Below are 22,225 nucleotides of genomic sequence, written 5' to 3' on the forward strand. Positions count from 1 at the left end.
AGTGACATCATGAAATCATTAAAATACTGAGAGTTTTGAATGTAGTTTGGTGGAGTCAGCAGACAGCTGGACTGACAGGTCTGATCAATCTTTTGTCCTGCGTCTCATCTTCAGTCCCAGCAGCGGTGGCGTCTCTGAGGGCTCACAGTGGAAACCAGTCTGATGCTCTGTGGGTGAACTGGGACCGGCCCAGTGGAGATCTGAGCCGGTACCTGCTGACTCTCTTCAACCCTGATGGCTCTCAGCGCTCACAGCAGCAGCTGGGGTCAGAGGTCACCGAGTTCGTCTTCTCAGACCTGGTCCCGGGCCGTCTGTACCGAGCTGAGGTGCTGAGTGTGAGCGGGGAGCTGAGCAACAGAGTGAGCACGCTGGGCCGGACCGGTGAGACGCTGACGCTGCATTTATTAGTCCTTTAGGGTCCTGGAACTCCTGGAAGAGCCTGGAAATCCTTAAACCACTTTACAAACCCATCACCACCCACAGCTGGAGGCTGCAGTGCCCCCTGCTGCCCCCCTCACAGATCATCCATTAATCATGACTGATCATCATTGATCATCATTGATCATCACTGATCATCACTGATCATGACTGATCATCACTGATCATGACTGATCATCACTGATCATGACTGATCATCATTGATCATGACTGATCATGACTGATCATGACTGATCATCATTGATCATCACTGATCATGATGAAGCTTCTAAAGGCTGACGTGTTTCTATAAAATGTTTCTTTAATCTTTTTCATCAGTCAGTAATCTTCTCTCCTCCTCTCTCCTCCTCCTCTCTCCTCCTCTATCTCTGCTCTCTCCTCCTCCCCTCTCCTCCTCCACTCTCTCTCCTCCTCCTCCTCCTCCTCCTCTCCTGTTCCTCAGCTCCCAGACCTGCCACCTCCTTCCTGTTTGGAGGAGTCACTAACACGTCTGTGGAGATCACATGGAGCGGTCCGGTGGGTTCTGACTACGATGACTTTGACCTGCAGTGGACTCCTGCAGACCGGCTGTCCGTCATCAACCCGTACCACAGCCGGACGTCGGGCAGCCGGATCCTTCGAGGACTGTTCCCCGGACGACTCTACACCTTCAGCCTCCACACCGTCAGCGGGGCCGCCGGGCCCGAGGCCTCCTACAGCTCAGCCATCACCAACAGCATCCGCACCAGTAGGGGGCAGCACTTCACTGTATACTACATACTATACTGTATATACTGTATATACTACACACTATACTGTATATGCTGTATATACTACATACTATACTGTATACTACATACTATACTGTATATACTGTATATACTACACACTATACTGTATATACTACACACTATACTATATATACTATATACTACATACTGTACTGTATATACTACATACTACATATTATACTGTATATACTGTATATACTATATACTATACTGTATACTACATACTGTACTGTATGTACTACATACTACATACTATACTGTATATACTACAGACTATACTGTATACTACATACTATACTGTATATACTGTAAATACTATATACTACATACTATACTGTATATACTACATACTATACGGTGTATACTATATACTACATACTATACTGTATATACTACATACTATACGGTGTATACTATATACTACATACTATATAGTATATACTACATACTATACTGTATATACTACATACTATACGGTGTATACTATATACTACATACTATATAGTATATACTACATACTATACTGTATATACTGTATATACTATATACCAGAGGTGGGAGTAAGTCACATACCTTCAAGTCTCAAGCAAGTCCCAAGCTACTGTGATGAAAATCAAGCAAGTCAAGTCGAGTCATGGCTAAGGTCAAGCAAGTCACAAGAAGTAACGTCACACAAAATTCTGATCTACCAGTTTCCTCATTTAAATCAGTAAGTAGACATAGTGGTCATGAAAAGGTTGAATTTTACACAACACCTGAGGGAGAAGCAGGTCCGTCGCGGACGTGCACTAAACAAGTGCGTTGCCGATACGGTGTCGTGTTGGGTCGTGAGCACGCATAATGCGCGCCTACATTTAAAATAATGCCTTTGTGCGCACTGAAGACGCTATATCTGAAACACACACACGCTTTAACCAAGACGGCGGCCAAAATCACCCAGGCAGCCCGCCTTTGCCTTAGATAGCCAGGGAAAACCCTGCGTTTAGCCATGAGCACACAGCTAAGCTCTGTTTGAAGCCAAGCCTAACATAGTTAAATAGCACCTAAAACGTCATAGCGTTAGCTAAAGTTAGCTAAAGACACACAGTCACCTACCTCTCTTTGTGGGTCCTGAAGTGACAGATCCAAAATTAGATGATTTTAGGAGCTCCCTCTCCTCCTCTGATCCTGTCTGCCACAGTGCCACTCTGGCACGCCCGCCACCTGCCAGGCTTGCACGCACCGCCTCATACAGTGGCAGAGGGCAAAGTATCAAAAACAAAATTAACGTCTCAATATGCGCAAAAAATCAAAAAAGAAAGAAAGAAAAGCCAAGACTTTCGAGTCATCTGTGTCAAGTCTAAGTCAAGTCTCAAGTTATGAATGCCAAGTCAAAGTCAAGTCGAGTCTTTCATCAGTGTTAGTCAAGTAAGTCTCAAGTCCTCAAATTTGCCACTTGAGTCCGACTCGAGTCAAGTCATGTGACTCGAGTCCCCCACCTCTGCTATATACTACATACTATATGGTGTATGCTATATACTACATACTATACTGTATATACTACATACTATACTGTATATACTGTATATACTACATACTATACTGTATATACTATATACTACATACCATACTGTATATACTGTATATACTATATACTACATACTATACTGTATATACTACATACTGTACTGTATATACTATATACGACATACTATACTGTATATGCTACATACTGTACTGTATATACTACATACTATGCTGTATATACTGTATATACTATATACTACATACCATACAGTACAGTATAGTATGTAGTATATATTCTATACAGTATCTGTGAATATTACAGTACAGTATAGTATAGTGTGTATATATGTTCTATATATATATATATATATATAGTATAGTATGTATATATATTCTTTACAGTATCTGAATATACTTAAGTCCAGTCTGCTGTTGTTTCCTCAGAACCGGAGCGGGTCCACAGCCTCCACTGTCGCCCTCAGAGCTCCACCTCCATTTCCTGCTCCTGGGGGACCCCGGAGGCCGACTACGACTCCTACACCATCGAGTGTCTCCACCAGGACTCCCAGGTCCTGGTCTACTCCAGACGCACCGGCCGAGACTCCACTGCCTACGTCATCACCCAGCTGGAGCCCCACAAACGCTACAGCGTCTCCGTGAAGGTGATCTCTGACGGGACGACCAGCGAGGCGGCGCGGGACAGCGTGGTCACCATGATCGACCGTAAGAGTCACACTCAGGGTCTCAAGGGGGGTTCAGGCTCATCTGGAGGTTAACAATCAGGACTGATGTGACTCCTGCAGGTCCTCCGGTGCCCCCCCTCAGTACCCGGGTCAGTGAGTGGTCTGCTGAGGTCACCAAGTCCTCCATCTCCTTCAGGTTCAACTGCAGCTGGTTCAGTGACGTCAACGGAGCCATCAGGTTCTTCGCCGTGGTGGTGACCGAGTCTGAAGGTAGTCTCGTGCTCAGTACTGAGCTCGTACTCAGTTGCACCGTCCCGCTCGTTAACCTGCCGTCATCTGTTCTTCATGTTGAAGGTGTTGATGAGGTGCAGCCGCAGCACCAGGACCCTCTGCCCTCCTACCTGGACTATAAGACCAACAGCTCCGTGAAGACCTACCAGACCAGTTACTTCCCCAGTCAGTGCAGCGAGGGCCCCGACAGCTCCCACAGCTTCCACCCCAGTCTGGGGACAGGGACGGACCTGCTGGGAGGCTCCTGTGAGCACCGAGACCTGGACCCAGAGACCAGCAGAGACCTGAAACTGTTCTGTGACGGACCTCTGAAACCCAACACTGCCTACAGGTACTGCACGGTTACTATAGAAACCATAATAAACAATAACAACATGTATTACATCATCGTCAACGTGGACATGATGAGTTCTGATGGTTCTGTCTGGTCCTGCCTGCAGGATCAGCATCCGAGCATTCACTCAGCTGTTTGATGAAGAGAAAAACGGGCTGAGCATCGGCTCCCCTCTGTTCACTGACACTTACCTGTCACTGCCCGTGGTCACCGAGGCAGGTGAGTACCGAGTACCACCGGGTCAGAGTACTGAGTACCACCGGGTCAGAGTTAGGAGAGAGAGAGAGAGAGAGAGACAGCTGGAGGAGGATGAGGACAGACATTTACTAATGAAGATAAAGAAGAGGGCTGATAATTAATCTGATAATTAATCTGATTATTAAAATGATTATTTAAACTCTTAAAGGAACAGTTCTTATAAACAGTAACCTCAGTGTGTGTGTGTGTGTCCTGCTGCAGAGCCTCTGAGCGGTGTGATTGAAGGCGTCAGTGCCGGCATGTTCCTCATTGTCATGGTGGTCGGGGTCACCACTCTGCTCGTCTGCAGACAGAAGGCTCGGAAAGTGTGAGTATCTACTGAAAGAAACACCACCCAGCACCACACAGCACCATACAGCACCACCTCGCTCACGATGTGTCCAGTCAGACCCGGCTGGTGTCAGAAGGGACTCTGGTGGTTTTCAGACAAACATAAATAGAAAAATAACCAGCTGTCCATCACAGTGAGGGGTGGGGCTGTGGGCGGGGCTGTGGGTGGGGCTTAATTTGTGATGATCTGGACTGTTAATCAGTGGTCGCTCACAGGAAGCTGCTTTATTCTGAAAGGCTCACAGCTAACAGCCAATCACAGCAGGATGGGACCAGTCTGAACACACTGAAACGTTTCCTCGACTTTGAGGTCAATGAAAGATGTGAAGGACAATCAATAATCAATAATCAGCTCCATTTTATCATCTTCAGTTAAACCTGCTCAATTTAACCAACATGTAAACAAAATAAATTCCTGGAAAGTGACAAAGTTACGTTTTTCGCTCTAAATTACATAATTACATAATCGCCATCAGTAAACAGGACGCTGTCTGACTCTGTCACTCGCAGGGAGGGAGGCTGTTTTCTGGGGGAAAGTTCACTGAAGTCTCAGTCGGGAGGGCTGACTGTCACCATGACAACAGTAACTGACTGTCCAGGGGATTTTTTTTTCACTGCGACAAACACTTGGTGAGTTTTAACTCAGGCGAGTTTTAACACGTTTTTTGCAGACGCCGTTTTTTGGGCAGAAATGTGATGAAGAGTCGGTCGGACAGACAGGATGACAGACAGGAGGACAGACAGGATGACAGACAGGAGCCTCTGATACTACCTCTGATATTACCTCTGACTCTACCTCTGATATTACCTCTGACTCTACCTCTGACTCTACCTCTGACTCTACCTCTGACTCTACCTCTAGCCCCTTTTAGTTAGAAAATGCGCGACAGATGCAGCCAGGTAAAGGCTGCAATCTGCCGCCTTGTCTCTGTGAAACGGAGGTGTAATATTCCTCCTTTTCAAAAAAGCTGCCACTGGGGGAGGCGTAAACATGATGTGACGTGAAGCACGACGTTGGGCGTGAACAGTGACGAGTGATCTGGTTATTGACGATTCTCTCGGCTGTGATGGTTAGCACCTCCCGGATCTCAGCGGCTTTCCAGTTGCTCATCTTGACGTCCGCGGATGAAGTGATGAACTGACTGCTGTGATCAGCTGTTTCCTGCTTTTAAAACTCCCGGCTGCGGGTCACACAACATTCCACGTCATCGACACCTCCGCCCATGTCACGCAATTGCCGGCACATCGACGCCTTGGATTTACATAGCAATGGAGGCGGCAGAAAGTGTACCCTCCAAGGCGTCATATTGGCGAACCAAAACAGACCCCAGTATGCCGCGCTCTGTCTGAATTTGCAGGTTGGTGCAGGATCCCTGCACCAACCCTCTTCTCTACTGGTGAGTTCCTCCTGTGTGAAGGTGGAGCAGGGTGGAGCAGGTAAACTGTCCTGTATTAATAACAGTAATAAATCACTGTGTTTCAGTGATGAGGAGAGAGCAACAGTCAGGATGAGTGTGAGGAGAGAGAGGACGACAGCAGCTCACCTGGGAGTCAGAGGGTAAGACTACTGATACTGTAGTACTACTGCTACTGTAGTACTACAGTAGCAGTAGTGCTACTGTAGTACTACTGCTAATACTACTGATACTTGAACTACTCACAACACTAAAAAACTAAATAAGTAACTAGTACTGCTACTAATATAGAACTGTAAACTACTACAGATACTACTACTTGTACTTGTAATACTCACACTGAGATGAATACTAATACTTCTTCTAGCAGCAGTACTACAACACATAGTACCTGCTGGTAAAAACAGGATATAATGATGTCATAAATCAATAAACAAATCATGAAGATAAACAAGTGATGTGACAGCAGCGGATTATTGATCCCTTTGGATTGATGAGTTGTGATGTCATCAGTGTGTTCCTGGCTGTGTTGAACTTGTTTCCCTCTGTTCTGTCTCTCAGGCACCGTCGTATCTCCAGGTGAGGAATCAGAATGTGTCCTCTGCTCTCTGATCTCTAATCTGTCAGCAGTTTGTTCTGTTCTCAAATGTCTCTGTGTTTCCTTCAGTCCCATCAAGATCCTCAACTTTGACTGTCACTACAACAAACTGCAGGCCGACTCCAACTACCTGCTGTCAGAGGAGTACGAGGTGACTCAGCTCTTCACATGGACACAGCCACACTTCATCACATTACATTTACATTTACATTTAGGGCATTTAGCAGACGCTTTTGTCCAAAGCCATTTGACACAAGAAAGAAACCACAACATATCACCGTCGATAAAGTAGAAAAGAAAAGATAGAAACAATTTTCAAGCCCTCATCTGAGCAAAGTAGGTGCTATTTATCAAGGATACCATAATTACAAAAGTGTTATGATGTAAGTGCTAATAGTAAGAACATACAAGTGCATATACATTTTTTTTTTGGGGGGGTGGGTGGGGAGGGAGTCATGCTATGCACGGGTCGAGGTGAAGTCTGAACAAGTGAAGTCTTTTGCGGAAGATGGCGAGTGATTCTGCTGTCCTGACATTGGTCGGGAGTTCGTTCCACCACAGGGGCGCAGGAACAGAGAAGAGTCGCAGCTTCACTGAGCGGCCTTTGTTTCCTCTCAGCGATGGCGGTACTAGCCGGCCAGCTGATATAGTAGAGCGAAGTGCTTGCACTGGGGCGTGTGGTGTGATGGGTGCAGTTCCGTTGACGGCCTTGAAGGCCAGTACCATGGTCTTGAATCTGATGCGGGCCGCAACAGGAAGGTCACGAAGGAGGGGTGTCACATGGGAGAATTTGGGTAGATTGAAAACAAGGCGCGCTGAAGCGTTCTGGATACACTGCAACGGTTTAGTCGCAGAGGCTGGGAGTCCAGTCAAGAGTGAGTTGCAGATGACCAGCGATAGGACCAGGAGTTGCGTCGCATCCTTTGTGAGGAAAGACCGGATCCTGTGGATGTTGTAGAGGGCAAATCTGCAGGATCGGGCCACCGCAGTTATGTTGGGGGTGCAGAATAGTCCGTTGTTGAGGATTACGCCCAGGTTCCTCGCAGTCGATGAAGGCGATACTGTGACGTCCTCGACAGTGACTGACAGGTCCATGTGAGGGCAGTCTTTCCCCTGGATGAGGAGAAGTTCAGTTTTACTAAGGTTGAGCTTGAGATGATGCGCAGTTGTCCAAGCAGAGATGTCTGCCAGTGGGTGTTGGAGGAGGATGGGGAAAGGAGAGGAACAGTTGGATGTCGTCAGCATAATAGTGGTAAGAGAATCCATGTGATGTGATTGCAGAGCCTAGTGATCTAGTGTATAGTGAAAATAGGAGCGGTCCTAGTACTGAGCCATGAGGAACACCAGTTTCCAGGGAGCAGGGTTTGGACAGGGAGCCATTCCACGTGACCTGAAAGGTGCGATTTGTCAGGTATGATGTGAACCAGGTTAGAGCAGAGTCAGCGATGCCAAGTTCAGCCAGAGTGGAGAGGAGGATTTGGTGGTTGACTGTGTCATACGCAGAGGATAAGTCGAGGAGGATGAGGACTGACGAGTGGGACGAGGCTCTGGAGGCACGAAGCAAGAGTGTGAGAGAGTGAGAGAGAGTGAGAGAGAGTGAGAGTAAAAATACTCCTGGGAGAAGGAGACAGGGCACATCTTGCTGCCCAATATGTGTCAACATGCCACAACCTGAGGGACAGTGAGTGACCCACACACACACACACACACGCAGGCACACGCACACACACACGCAGGCACACGCACACACGCACACACGCACGCACACTGAATATACTGTATATATAATTAATGTAAATCAATCTTGGTGTTGTGTTTGTGTTGTTATTTGTTGTGTTCTGTCCGAGTGTTTGGACAGATGCTTTGGGAAAATTGTTGTTAAACTTTCATGCCAATAAAGCCCCTTTGAATTGAAAAAAAAAAAAAAATTGAATTGATTTGAGTGAGAGTGTGTGAGAGTGTGAGAGTGTGTGAGAGAGTGAGTGTGTTAGTGTGTGAGAGTGTGTGAGAGTTAACTCTGCTGCTTTCTTTCCATCAGGACCTGAAGGACGTCGGACGCAATCAGCCCCTGGACTCAGCTCTGCTGCCAGAAAACCGTGGCAAGAACCGATACAACAACATCCTGCCATGTGAGAACACACATGTTGACATGTAGAGAAGGAGAACACATGTTCACATGTAAAGAAGCAGAACACATGTTCAGGTGAACATGGACTCACCTGTCTCTTTGTCTGTTTCTGTCTCTGGATTCTGTTCAGACGACTCAACGAGGGTGAAGCTGTCCTACGTGGACGATGATCCGTGCTCCGACTACATCAACGCCAGCTACATCCCTGTAAGATCAACATGTGACTGAACATGTGACTGAACACGCGACTGAACATGTGACTGAACACGTGACAGGTTTCATGTTATAATAAGTTAACACATCATCTTCCTGTCAGGTCCACATCAGTGTACTTCAGTCATCAGGCTTCATTATCAAACAGGACATGAATGAGTCACTGGTGGTGTATTTGTGTGTTGATGGACTCACAGTATCGAAATCATTGTTCCTTCACACTGTAAAGAACCAGATGAACACATGTACATTTATTTACTGTTGTGTGTTGGCAGACGTTTATGGAAAACTGACACAGCTGCTGACGTGTCATTGAGTGTTTCTGATCTCCGTCATCAACTCCGCCTTTCACCTCATACACAAGTTTGAATGTGTTTTAGGGGAATAACTTCCGTCGGGAGTACGTTGCCACACAGGGTCCACTGCCGGGAACTAAAGATGATTTCTGGAAGATGGTTTGGGAGCAGAACGTCCACAACATCGTGATGGTCACTCAGTGTGTGGAGAAAGGCCGGGTGAGTGTGTCATCACCCTGACATGTAGATATTTAACATTCAGCAGCTTCAGTGCAGAAATACACAGACATGTCATCAGACGTGTTGGCCTGCTTCTGTTGAATGAATCTTTGCTCACATGTAGAGTCTGACTTCACCTCCAGCACAAGATCAACAGTAAAGTCAACAATAAAGAGGCACATCCAGCTTCTGCCCGGGTGTGTCAGGCTTCATTCATCACGTGTGTCTGAACACCATCCTCATATCTCAGTTATCATTATTAAAGACGATCAATGATTTAGTCTCCAGAGCTCTAATGAGAAACAGATGAACTTATAGACTGTAAAAACAACAATCAGACAAACACAGTTGAATTATTCTGATGTGATTCATCTGATATTGAACATCACTGAATGTGTTGTTACCTGATTCACTTCAGTCCGACTCTGAAGAGTCACTGTTGGCATGTTGTACTCGGTGTGGTCGTGTCACTCTCCAACACACTGTTGTTGCTTCAGTGTTCAGACGTCACATGTTGCTTCACACATGTGTCTCCTGTGTGTCCAGGTGAAGTGTGACCACTACTGGCCCTTTGATCACGACCCTCTGTACTACGGAGACCTGATCGTCCGGATGCTGTCAGAGTCCGTTCTCCCTGAGTGGACCATACGAGAGTTCAACATCTGCAGTGTACGTCCCTCAAGAATCATCTCATGTGCAACAACAACAACAACCACAACAACAACAACAACACAACAGCACTTTACAACCTAACCTTTCACAAAACACGACCTTGTGATGTGTTTGGCCCTTCAGGGCCACCGTAATAATGTCACTGAAAAGAACAGATAAACACACATTGAACAGAACATTTACCTGTAAAATGTGTGATAATATATTTAAAGAATAACAACACTGATAATGAATCAGCTTTCTGCCCTATTTCACATCTGCCCGTACTTCAGATCCACTCACGATTAATGAGTGTGTGTGTGTGTGTGTGTGTGTGTGTGTGTATGTCAGGAGGAGCAGCTGAGCTTCACTCGGCTGGTTCGTCAGTTTCACTACACAGTCTGGCCGGATCACGGAGTACCAGAGACCACTCAGTCCCTCATCCAGTTTGTTCGGACTGTACGGGACTACGTCAACAGAAGTCCTGGATCTGGACCCACTGTGGTCCACTGCAGGTACATATCAAAGTCACATACACCAACATTAAAACCAAACAGCACCCCTGCCCACATCGACCCTGTGGGGTCTGAGGTCCTGGTGCCCCATTAGAAGCCTCTCAGGATACAGCATTGTTAACGTTTGTGCTTCAGTTAAATTCATGTTTTTTTGGCTGGACTCTGGTGTGTGTGTCAGTGCTGGTGTGGGTCGTACAGGGACCTTCATCGTTCTGGATCGAGTTCTGCAGCAGCTCGACACCAAAGACACTGTGGACGTCTACGGCTCCGTGTTCGACCTGCGACTCCACCGCTCACACATGGTGCAGACGGAGGTAGGTGTTCATCTGATGTAGTCTCCTCACCTCCTGACCTAGTCTCTCCACCTCTTGACGTAGTCTCTAAACCTTCTCAGTGTTGACCTGACATAGCCTCTCCACCTTCCCCTCTTCCGGACGTAGTCTCTGAACCTTCTCGGTGTTGACCTGTCGTAGTCTCTCCACCTTCCCCACCTCCTGACGTAGTCTCTGGACCTTCTTGGTGTTGACCTGATGTAGTCTCTCCACCTCCCCCACCTCCTGACGTAGCCTCTCCACCCTCCTGACGTAGTCTCCTCACCTCCTGACGTAGTCTCTACACCTCCTGACATTGCCTCTCCACCTCCTGACGTAGTCTCTACACCTCCTCGGTGTTGACCTGACGTAGTCTCCTCACCTCCTGACGTAGTCTCTACACCTCCTGACATTGCCTCTCCACCTCCTGACGTAGTCTCTACACCTCCTCGGTGTTGACCTGACGTAGTTTCTCCACCTCCTGACGTAGGTGCAGTATGCGTACCTCCATCAGTGTGTGCGTGACGTGCTGAGGGCCAGGAAGCTGCGCTGTGAGCAGGAGAACTGTCCCGTCTATGAGAACGTGAGCTACACCTCCCAGAGAGGTGAGTGACGTAGTCCTCCACCTGCAGCTCATCACAGCTGGTATGATCACTGATAATCAAACATATTGATCCTTCCTCCACAGAGATGCTGAGCACCAGACGCTAGAGATTTATTGACCCCTGATTGATCAGTCGAGCTCCAGGAAACTTCTATTTTTATATAAAGTCTGTTTATATTTGAAACATGAAACCACAAAGATTATTTATGTGACGTAAAGAATTAATGTAAACAAACTGAACATAAACAAACATAAACAAACATCATCACACTGTTTGTATTTAATGTTTCATAAACAATGTGTTTTATGTCTGTACGCCACAAACGACACAAGCTTCTATAAACTGTGACGATGAAGGCTCACAGGTCAGTGTGTTCAGAGGAGGAGGAGGAGGAGGAGGAAGATGAGGATGATGATGATGATGATGCAGCAGATTGATTATGAATGGATGGATTACAGAGAGGCAGTTTGTTTATCGTCAGTATCCCAGCATTAAGCCCTGAGTTGTGTCTGCAGGCCTCCTCTCAGGCTGCACACAGCCCCATGAGCCACCCAGCAGTGACACAGGGCTAACTGTATAATACTTATGTAACCTGAGAGGCAAAAACCGGGGCAGAGAAGTGTCAGAGCCCTGTGTGATGAGCTTCCTCATCAACATGTGTTCAACTCTTCTGCTCTCATGTGGACGAACACTGTGTTCAGTGTGTGTTCAGTGCGTGTTCAGTGTGTGTTCAGCGTGTTCAGTGTGTGTTCAGTGTGTGTTTAGTGTGTGTTCAGTGTGTGTTCAGTGTGTGTTCAGTGTGTTCAGTGTGTGTTCAGTGTGTGTTCAGTGTGTGTTCAGTGCGTGTTCAGTGTGTGTTCAGCGTGTTCAGTGTGTGTTCAGTGTGTGTTCAGTGTGTTCAGTGTGTGTTCAGTGTGTGTTCAGTGTGTGTTCAGCGTGTTCAGTGTGTGTTTAGTGTGTGTTCAGTGTGTGTTCAGTGTGTTCAGTGTGTGTTCAGTGTGTGTTCAGTGCATGTTCAGTGTGTGTTCAGCGTGTTCAGTGTGTGTTCAGTGTGTGTTCAGTGTGTTCAGTGTGTGTTCAGGGTGTTCAGTGCGTGTTCAGTGCATGTTCAGTGTGTGTTCAGTGTGTTCAGTGCGTGTTCAGTGTGTGTTCAGTGCGTGTTCAGTGTGTGTTCAGTGTTTTCAGTGCGTGTTCAGTGCGTGTTCAGTGTGTGTTCAGTGCGTGTTCAGTGCGTGTTCAGTGTGTTCAGTGTGTGTTCAGTGCGTTCAGTGCGTGTTCAGTGTGTTCAGTGTGTGTTCAGTGCGTTCAGTGTGTGTTCAGTGTGTGTTCAGTGTGTTCAGTGTGTGTTCAGTGTGTGTTCAGTGTGTGTTCAGTGTGTGTTCAGTGTGTTCAGTGTGTGTTCAGTGTGTGTTCAGTGTGTGTTCAGTGTGTTCAGTGTGTGTTCAGTGTGTGTTCAGTGTGTGTTCAGTGTATGTTCAGTGTGTGTTCAGTGTATGTTCAGTGTGTGTTCAGTGTGTGTTCAGTGTGTGTTCAGTGTGTGTTCAGTGTGTTCAGTGTGTGTTCAGTGTGTTCAGTGTGTGTTCAGTGTGTTCAGTGTGTGTTCAGTGTGTGTTCAGTGTGTTCAGTGTGTGTTCAGCATGTTCAGTGTGTGTTCAGCGTGTTCATCATCATCATCATCATGTTGCAGATAACTGACCTGAAGCCTTTAATCTTTCTGTCACAGTAAATATTCAAATCCCGTCTAAAGTTTGGATCATCTGTCGGCTTCTTTCTTAAAGGAACAGTTCGCTCAGTCATCGTCTCCTGCTGACGGAGAATCAGGTGAAGTTTCATCGTCCACCAAACATTTCTGGAGCTTCACAACCAGCTGATCGAACAGAAGTTATTTAGACCTTTTATAAGAAGAAATCTTCTCTGTGAAGCTAACAGTGTTAGCACGAGCTAAGGGTTAAATATGGTCTCCTCAGATCAGGCTGCGATCTCTGTGATCACAGCAGACGAGCTGCACGGAGACATCTGATGTTTAAATCATCTCCAGCTGCTTCAGCTGTTCAGCAGAACGCTGCAACTCTGTTTTACTGTGAAGCTCCAGAAATGTTCTGTGGACTACGAGACTTCACCTGACTTTATATCATCAGGAGGAGATGATGACTGAGCCTGACTTTATATCATCAGGAGGAGATGATGACTGAGTCTGACTTTATATCATCAGGAGGAGATGATGGCTGAGCCTGACTTTATATCATCAGGAGGAGATGATGGCTGAGCCTGACTTTATATCATCAGGAGGAGATGATGGCTGAGCCTGACTTTATATCATCAGGAGGAGATGATGGCTGAGCCTGACTTTATATCATCAGGAGGAGATGATGGCTGAGCCTGACTTTATATCATCAGGAGGAGATGATGGCTGAGCCTGACTTTATATCATCAGGAGGAGATGATGGCTGAGCCTGACTTTATATCATCAGGAGGAGATGATGGCTGAGCCTGACTTTATATCATCAGGAGGAGATGATGACTGAGCCTGACTTTATATCATCAGGAGGAGATGATGGCTGAGCCTGACTTTATATCATCAGGAGGAGATGATGACTGAACCTGACTTTATATCATCAGGAGGAGATGATGGCTGAGCCTGACTTTATATCATCAGGAGGAGATGATGGCTGAGCCTGACTTTATATCATCAGGAGGAGATGATGACTGAGTGACTGTTTATATGAACTGTTCCTTTAAAGTTTAGACTCTGTGTCTGTGTTGTGTTCAGGGTTGACTGACAACACGAGGTAACAGAGAGCTGTAGTCTCCACCACTGAGCGTCTTACTGCACAATTACTCTCCAGGTTTCTATAAACTGATCGATGTACGAGTTGTAAAGTCAGAGTCAGAACAGTGTGTAACTAAAGTGGCCTGTGAAGACGGACTAGTGAGCAGATGAGTCTCCGTGTTCGCTGTGAGGACGTTTAATGTCCCCGACAACCTCTGTAGTCTCATTCAGACACTTGTTAGCAACCGCTAACTGTTTTTAACACATGAAGAGCTTCATAATTAAACTGTGGACATTTAATGATGAATAAAACATGTAAATATGTTCAGCCTGTGGTAACAACACACTTTATTTCACACATTTAACTGAAAACACATCAACAGACTTTGAGACGAGGGAACAGGAAGTGCTTACATGCTAACAGATTTCTGGTGCTAGGACTCATTGCTACAGCTCTCTACAACACACAGCTGCCATCAGACTGTGGGTCAGATGTTACATCCTCACTGGACAAACTAAAGTATGTTTCAGGGCCTTTAAATGATCATAAAGTGCATTAATGTTCTTGTTTGAACATCTATCAGTGAGTCACAGGCTAATGTTTGTTTCATATCATCCTGTATTGGGTCAGGACCTCCTGTATGAGAGCGGCTCATTAAACATGTAGAAATATGTGATTATTGGGCCGACCTGCTCCAACAGGACTGTAAAGTCACAGTGCAGGAATGTTTAACTCTTTCTTGTCTGTCCTCGTGTAAATCACCGTGTTGGGATCATGTGATGACGCATATTTGTGGGTGTTTGAATAAAAGGAGTAATTATGTATTTCAGATGACTCTGTTAGTCATTCATTATGTCTCCGCTGGGAGAGGCCCGGCTCTCCCAAACCACAGGGCCGCGCATGCGCAGTGCCGCGGGGCTCCACCACATTGAGAGCTGCTGAACTCTCGGAAGTTTAGCCAAGTTGCAGTGATTTAGCCCAACAGGCTAGCAGCAGAAAAGACGGTCCGACCGCAGCAAACTTGGTTTTCGGCGGATAAAAAGTGCGTTTGGACCTATCGTCGCCCCCGGCAGTGACCCCCGAAGGACTCTCGATGGATTTAAGCCGTTTTTCATTGTCTGATTGGCGCCAACACGAGCGGTAGACACATTAGAAAGAAGTTGTGATTGTTTTTTTTGGCGCTCTAGCAGCGCAGAGGAAAGATGGAGGATCTGCTGGTGTAGCAGCGGGCTAACGCTAGCTGGCTCCTTGGTTTACTGGCCAGCGTCGTTCAGGGACAAAATCCGAGCTGCTTCACGACCGAGTGGATGTCCGGAAAGTTTGGAGCCTGTAATTCAACACACTGACGGTGTCCTGTAAGTATGTCTCCATGAACACAGCGCTGTATTCTCAGTTAGGGAGCAGCTAGCGAGCGGAATGCGTTGGTGTGTTCTCGGAACGCTAATGTAGCCTCGGAGCTAATTAGGTAGCTGAAATCTGTGTTAGCTTATTCAACCAGCAGAGAGGTCAGCTTAGCTTTGTGCTAACTAGCTGCCATTACACTCTCATCACAGCACACCGACAGAATGAAGCCTGCTCCGGCTAATTACCAACTTATTGAGCCCGGAGCTGCGGCTCGACTCAAGTTGTCCGAACTTGTACAAGTGAAGCTTTAGTGTGAGTCAGTTGTGTTAATCCAGCAGCTGCTCGCTGTCTGAGCTCTTCATCTGTGTGTGTGTGTGTCGGCTGGTAAACACCCACACACACACAGTGTGTGGAGCTGTAATGGAGACACAACATGAGTTTGATTCGTACACTTGATTAAAGCTGGTGTTGGTTCTGAGCTGGTGTTGGTTCTGAGCAGGCCTCTCTGTGCTCCACTGTGTTCATGTTAGTGTTTCAGTCTCAGCTCTGAAGGAGCCTCAAACTCATCAACTCAACTTTGTCAGTAACAGGACAAACTAACAAACTGTGTTTTAATAGAGAAATAACTGCGAGCTGTCTCACATCTTCTGTTTGGATCCAGTAAACTGAGTCTGAGTTCTGCTGAACACGTCAGAACTCAACGCTTCATTGTAACAGACGCTGACTGTCTTTAACTAACCATTGTTTTAATTATCAGTTGATTAAAGGAGCACTATGTAGTTTTGGAGAAGAAATATACACCAGGTAATGATACAAACTTTTTCCATCAGTGAATAAACGAGCTGTTCTCAGAGGAAAATAAGGTCCCAGAACGCTGTTTGAAGCTAGAAAGGTGGCAGGGTCCGCCACATATAAACAGAGTAAAACTCCTTTTAAGGTCAGTTTGTTTATTCACTTTATTCAATCAAGAAAACAGAGTTTGATATTTCTCTTCTCATTAACATGTCTTCTCCAAAACTACAGACTGCTCCTTTAATTATTCAGACGTCAGTGACAGATGAACATCCGTCTCTGAGTCCAGGTGATGGTTCTGAATGTTCAACAGTCCAAAACCAGAAGATATTCAGTTTACTGAGACATGAAATGGAGACAAACTGGAACCAGTCATGTTTATTTGTCCAATATCTGTATTGTGTCAGATCAATAATCACCAGGTTCATTAATACAAAGAAACTGCAGCCCTGAAATCAACGCATCAATCAAATGAAGTGTAACTGTACTAAAGACAGTCATTTAGGATTATTAACTGATTAATCTGCTGATTATTTTCTTAATGAATGAATCTTTATATCAGGGCCCAGTTTACTAAAATGTTACAGATATCAATATATCAGCTGATATTCTTACTTAACTGAGAATTTCACAATTATTAATTACACCGAGCATCTTTTTCTGTTTCATATCAGCTCATATACACTGTTAGCCATGAATCTCAGGTGGTCCAGTTCTGTCTGATCGGATCAGTCTGGTTCTGCTCTACATGTCTCGTTTTGTCAGAAGAAAATAGAATTAATAAAGTAGATATTTGTATTTTTGCTCCAATAAACGCTTAAAAACTTCAAATCCTGAAACTGAGTTTAGTGTCGACTCAGCTCGTTGTGTTCGTCACCTGCCTGTCTGTCTGCCAGTCTACCTGTGTGTCTGCAAGTCTACCTGTGTGTCTGCCATTCTACCTGTGTGTCTGCTAGTCTACCTGTGTGTCTGCCAGTCTACCTGTCTGTCTGCCAGTCTACCTGTGTGTCTGCTAGTCTACCTGTGTGTCTGCCAGTCTACCTGTCTGTCTGCTACTCTACCTGTGTGTCTGCCATTCTACCTGTGTGTCTGCTAGTCTACCTGTGTGTCTGCCAGTCTACCTGTGTGTCTGCTACTCTACCTGTCTGTCTGCCAGTCTACCTGTCTGTCTGCCAGTCTACCTGTGTGTCTGCCAGTCTACCTGTGTGTCTGCTACTCTACCTGTGTGTCTGCCAGTCTACCTGTGTGTCTGCCAGTCTACCTGTCTGTCTGCCAGTCTACCTGTCTGTCTGCCAGTCTACCTGTGTGTCTGCTAGTCTACCTGTCTGTCTGCCAGTCTACCTGTGTGTCTGCTAGTCTACCTGTCTGTCTGCCAGTCTACCTGTGTGTCTGCCAGTCTACCTGTGTGTCTGCTAGTCTACCTGTGTGTCTGCCAGTCTACCTGTGTGTCTGCCATTCTACCTGTGTGTCTGCCATTCTACCTGTGTGTCTGCCATTCTACCTGTGTGTCTGCTAGTCTACCTGTGTGTCTGCCAGTCTACCTGTGTGTCTACCTGTGTGTCTACCTGTGTGTCTGCCAGTCTACCTGTGTGTCTACCTGTGTGTCTGCCAGTCTACCTGTGTGTCTGCCAGTCTACCTGTCTGTCTGCTACTCTACCTGTGTGTCTGCCATTCTACCTGTGTGTCTGCCAGTCTACCTGTGTGTCTGCCAGTCTACCTGTGTGTCTGCAAGTCTACCTGTGTGTCTACCTGTGTGTCTGCCAGTCTACCTGTGTGTCTGCCAGTCTACCTGTGTGTCTGCAAGTCTACCTGTGTGTCTGCCAGTCTACCTGTGTGTCTGCCATTCTACCTGCGTGGCTGCCAGTCTACCTGTCTGTCTGCTCGCGTACCTGTCTGCAGCACTCATTGCTCAAGCTGTTAGCCAGCTAGCAGCCAAAGAATAGCAGAGAAAGTTAAGTCAAAATGTCTCAATGCTAACATGCTAACATGCTAGCTTGACAGCAGTGATAATGTGACATGTTTTCTTAGAAATATTATAAAATAGTGTCGGGAAACTTGTTTAGCATGAGGGGAGAAGAGCTAAATGGCTAGAAAGGAAAGGTAACAGCTGCTAGCTTGTTTAGGCTATGCTCGTGCCGTTAGCAACCAGGAGGTAGAGCGGGTCGTCCAGTAATCGGAAGGTTGCTGGTTTGAGTCCCTGGCTGCCCCGGCTGCATGTTGAAGTGGCCTTGAGCAGGTGGGCACTTTGCACTGTCAGCCATCAGTGCCACAGAAAGGCTTTTATTTCAGAGTAACTGGCCAGTTTCAGCCTGTAGGTCGTACCTCACGTCCCTAACCCTGCAGGTTGTTGTTTCACATGGTGACTTAGAAACTGTCCACACTGACAGCAACGTAGCGAGCTAGCTGCTAACACCTGTCCCTGCTGGTCAGTGAGACAGAGAGTGGAGAGGCTCTGGAGAGAGGAGGTGGGATCTGTTGGTCTCTACGGTCCGACTGACCCCAGCTCCAACCTCCATGTTCGGACCTGACGACTGTTGATGTTTAAAGTTTGTTGTCATATTTACTTCTTCATAATGCTCCATGTTTTCACGGGGGGACAGCTGAGGACTGCAGGTGGACTCCAGTAAACTGGACTTTACTGGTTAATTTCATCAGTGTTTGTTCTAAATTTTGACAGAGTTTAATTGTTACTGTAAATGAACATCAGTCTTCAGTCTTGATTTCTAATCATCAGTATCGACCCTGATTCAATACAATCATATCAGTTGACCTCTAATAACAATAATTGTTAGTTGCGATGTGAACAACTTATTGACGAGAGCAGAAGTGTAGCAGCTGACACTGACGGTGATCAGCTGACTGACAGGCTGATACCATTATTAGTAATCAAGGAGATCAATAACCGATATCTGGAAACAATATACATTTAAAGTAAAAATGAAAATGTTGGTGTCAAAATTTAAACGATCAGCGATTTAATGTAACTAACTACGATTTGCTCAAGTGCTGCTAAAACTTCTACTCCACTACATGTGTTTGATTACTTTAGTTACTAGTTACAGACAGGCAGGCAGGCAGGCAGCAGGCAGACAGGCAGGCAGGCAGGCAGGCAGCAGGCAGGCAGGCAGGCAGGCAGGCAGGCAGGCAGACAGACAGACAGACAGACAGACAGACAGGCAGGCAGGCAGGCAGGCAGGCAGGCAGCAGGCAGGCAGGCAGGCAGGCAGGCAGCAGACAGGCAGGCAGGCAGGCAGGCAGGCAGGCAGGCAGGCAGCAGACAGGCAGGCAGGCAGGCAGGCAGGCAGGCAGCAGACAGGCAGGCAGGCAGCAGGCAGGCAGGCAGGCAGGCAGGCAGCAGGCAGACAGGCAGCAGGCAGGCAGGCAGGCAGGCAGGCAGGCAGCAGACAGGCAGGCAGGCAGGCAGGCAGGCAGGCAGGCAGGCAGGATGCTGCATGAGAGACAAAATATTGCATTTTTAAATGTTTTAAATGTCCTGAAACATCCGTCTATCTGTATTATCAGCCTCTTTAACCTGAGCTCAAAACAACAGAGAACATTATCAGCTGATTAATCAATAATGGAAATAATCATTAGTCGTATTTAAAACCACTTCAGTTAAAGTTCAGCTGGAGCTAATAAAGTTTCAGTGGTTTGAATGATCTTAATGTTTCCTCAGACACTAATGTCAGCTCAACCAATAGTCAGCTGATCAATCCACAGAACATTGATCATCTCTGATTAGATAATTGATTGATTAAAGTTAGTGTTCGTTAGTCCAACAGAACTTCAGACTGACAGTCAAGAACTGTTAGTGAGTGCTGAGCTCACAGTGGACAGAACTGCATCAACACAGGATGAAGATATTATATTATTATATTACTTTATTTTATTTTATTATATTATTTTATTATATTCTATCATGTTATTATATTCTATTTTATATTATTATATTATTTTGTTATATTACTTTATTATATATTATTATATTTTATATATATTTTATATTACTACACTGAACAAAAATATAAACGCAACACTTTTGTTTTTGCTCCCATTTTTCATGAGCTGAACTCAAAGATCTAAAACATTTTCTATTTACACAAAAGATCCATTTTTGTCAAATATTGTTCACAAATCTGTCTGAATCTGTGTTAGTGAGCACTTCTCCTTTGCCGAGATAATCCATCCCACCTCACAGGTGTGGCATATCAAGATGCTGATTAGACAGCATGAATATTGCACAGGTGTGCCTTTGGCTGGCCACAATAAAAGGCCACTCTGAAATGTGCAGTTTTGCTTTATTGGAGACGGCTTATGGTAGAGAAATGAACATTCAATTCACGGGCAACAGCTCTGGTGGACATTCCTGCATCAGCATGCCAATTACGCGCTCCCTCAAAACTTGCGACATCTGTGGCATTGTGCTGTGTGATAAAACTGCACATTTCAGAGTGGCCTTTTATTGTGGCCAGCCAAAGGCACACCTGTGCAATATTCATGCTGTCTAATCAGCATCTTGATATGCCACACCTGTGAGGTGGGATGGATTATCTCGGCAAAGGAGAAGTGCTCACTAACACAGATTCAGACAGATTTGTGACAATATTTGACAGAAATGGATCTTTTGTGTAAATAGAAAATGTTTTTGATCTTTGAGTTCAGCTCATGAAAAATGGGAGCAAAAACAAAAGTGTTGCGTTTATATTTTTGTTCAGTGTAGATGATATAACTTTATTTTATTATATTATATTAAACACAAACTGAAGAACATTTACATCTTACCACTCAGGAGAAAGTACTCTGATTACTTAATGTAAACTGTGTGTGTGTGTGTGTGTCCGTGTGCAGACTGTTGTTCATGTTCACAGATCAACTAAAGCATGAGAGTCCGTCAGGCTCTGAGGATGGAACCAGAGCTACTGGAGGCAGGATATAGGTGAGCACACACACACACACACACACACACACACACACACACACACACACAGTAATCACAATAACCAGATTGAGGAGTAATAATCTGATCAATGAGGATTGTTACAGTGAATCAGGTGGTTCCTGTGTGGTTGTAATCAATACATTGTGTCATTAGTGGTACCAGTATGTGAGAGACAGAAACACGGTGACAGTCCGACTGAAGGAGGCAGACGACCCGTCTGGATCAATAAAACATAGTGTGATGAGATGTAGGAATCATTGATCATGTTGTGATGTCACAATATTGATAATCTAGAAAAATGGTTTCAGTGTAGTTCTTCTGTGTTTGTCAGATTCTCTCCACTCGTATCTTCAAACAAAGCTAAGATGTATTTTAGATGTGAAGATCTCTCGTGATCGCGACACTGAGTTTGTCTGATGATGTTGTGACAGCATCATTAAACATATAGTGAAGCCTCATCTCGCTTCATATTAACTTATAGATCCACTGTATCACCAGAAACGATCAGAACTGATGTAGAAACATTACTTTAATAATATCTTCTGATACGGTGTAAATATCACCAAGTATGATTTTACTTCCACGTAGCTGCTGTGTGTAAAACACCACTGTGCCGTCAGAACGCCGTCTTTGGCTGTTTTCTAAGCGAGACACTGACTAGACGCTAACGAGATGCTAGCGAGACGCTAACGAGACGTCTGTGGCTGATTCCACTTTGTTGTTGGAGATGAATGAAGCTGTAACACACACAGACACTGATCCCAGGACAGCAAGTGTTTTAACATCAATAAAGTTCTATTAGTTATTGTGATGCTGAT

At 45.6% G+C, this 22,225-nt stretch overlaps 2 protein-coding genes across 4 annotated transcripts in view; both read left to right on the plus strand.

The window, feature by feature from the left end:
• Nucleotides 1–15,161, plus strand: part of LOC141001671 (receptor-type tyrosine-protein phosphatase beta-like) — a 28,976-nt gene extending 13,815 nt beyond the window's left edge. For 2 of the 3 annotated variants that reach the window (XM_073472815.1, XM_073472817.1), the window contains exons 14-31: nucleotides 115–381; nucleotides 881–1,165; nucleotides 3,159–3,437; nucleotides 3,518–3,667; nucleotides 3,752–4,019; nucleotides 4,129–4,241; nucleotides 4,482–4,587; nucleotides 6,094–6,168; nucleotides 6,587–6,604; nucleotides 6,693–6,774; nucleotides 8,662–8,752; nucleotides 8,882–8,958; nucleotides 9,345–9,479; nucleotides 10,026–10,148; nucleotides 10,482–10,645; nucleotides 10,824–10,959; nucleotides 11,447–11,561; nucleotides 11,645–15,161. In XM_073472815.1, the coding sequence (XP_073328916.1) occupies nucleotides 115–381; nucleotides 881–1,165; nucleotides 3,159–3,437; nucleotides 3,518–3,667; nucleotides 3,752–4,019; nucleotides 4,129–4,241; nucleotides 4,482–4,587; nucleotides 6,094–6,168; nucleotides 6,587–6,604; nucleotides 6,693–6,774; nucleotides 8,662–8,752; nucleotides 8,882–8,958; nucleotides 9,345–9,479; nucleotides 10,026–10,148; nucleotides 10,482–10,645; nucleotides 10,824–10,959; nucleotides 11,447–11,561; nucleotides 11,645–11,667 (2,507 nt within the window). In that variant the 3' untranslated portion in view covers nucleotides 11,668–15,161. The remainder of the gene's footprint in view (nucleotides 1–114; nucleotides 382–880; nucleotides 1,166–3,158; nucleotides 3,438–3,517; nucleotides 3,668–3,751; nucleotides 4,020–4,128; nucleotides 4,242–4,481; nucleotides 4,588–6,093; nucleotides 6,169–6,586; nucleotides 6,605–6,692; nucleotides 6,775–8,661; nucleotides 8,753–8,881; nucleotides 8,959–9,344; nucleotides 9,480–10,025; nucleotides 10,149–10,481; nucleotides 10,646–10,823; nucleotides 10,960–11,446; nucleotides 11,562–11,644) is intronic. The other variant, XM_073472816.1, reaches the window with a different exon arrangement.
• A 71-nt stretch (nucleotides 15,162–15,232) lies between these two features.
• The window catches only part of LOC141001672 (fibroblast growth factor receptor substrate 2-like), a 14,946-nt gene continuing 7,953 nt past the window's right edge, over nucleotides 15,233–22,225 (plus strand). The window contains exons 1-2 of the mRNA XM_073472819.1: nucleotides 15,233–15,687; nucleotides 21,317–21,404. The gene's annotated coding sequence lies outside the window, so the exon portion shown is untranslated. The remainder of the gene's footprint in view (nucleotides 15,688–21,316; nucleotides 21,405–22,225) is intronic.

Source organism: Pagrus major, chromosome 8 (assembly GCF_040436345.1).
Source record: "Pagrus major chromosome 8, Pma_NU_1.0".
Lineage (NCBI taxonomy): Eukaryota > Metazoa > Chordata > Actinopteri > Spariformes > Sparidae > Pagrus > Pagrus major.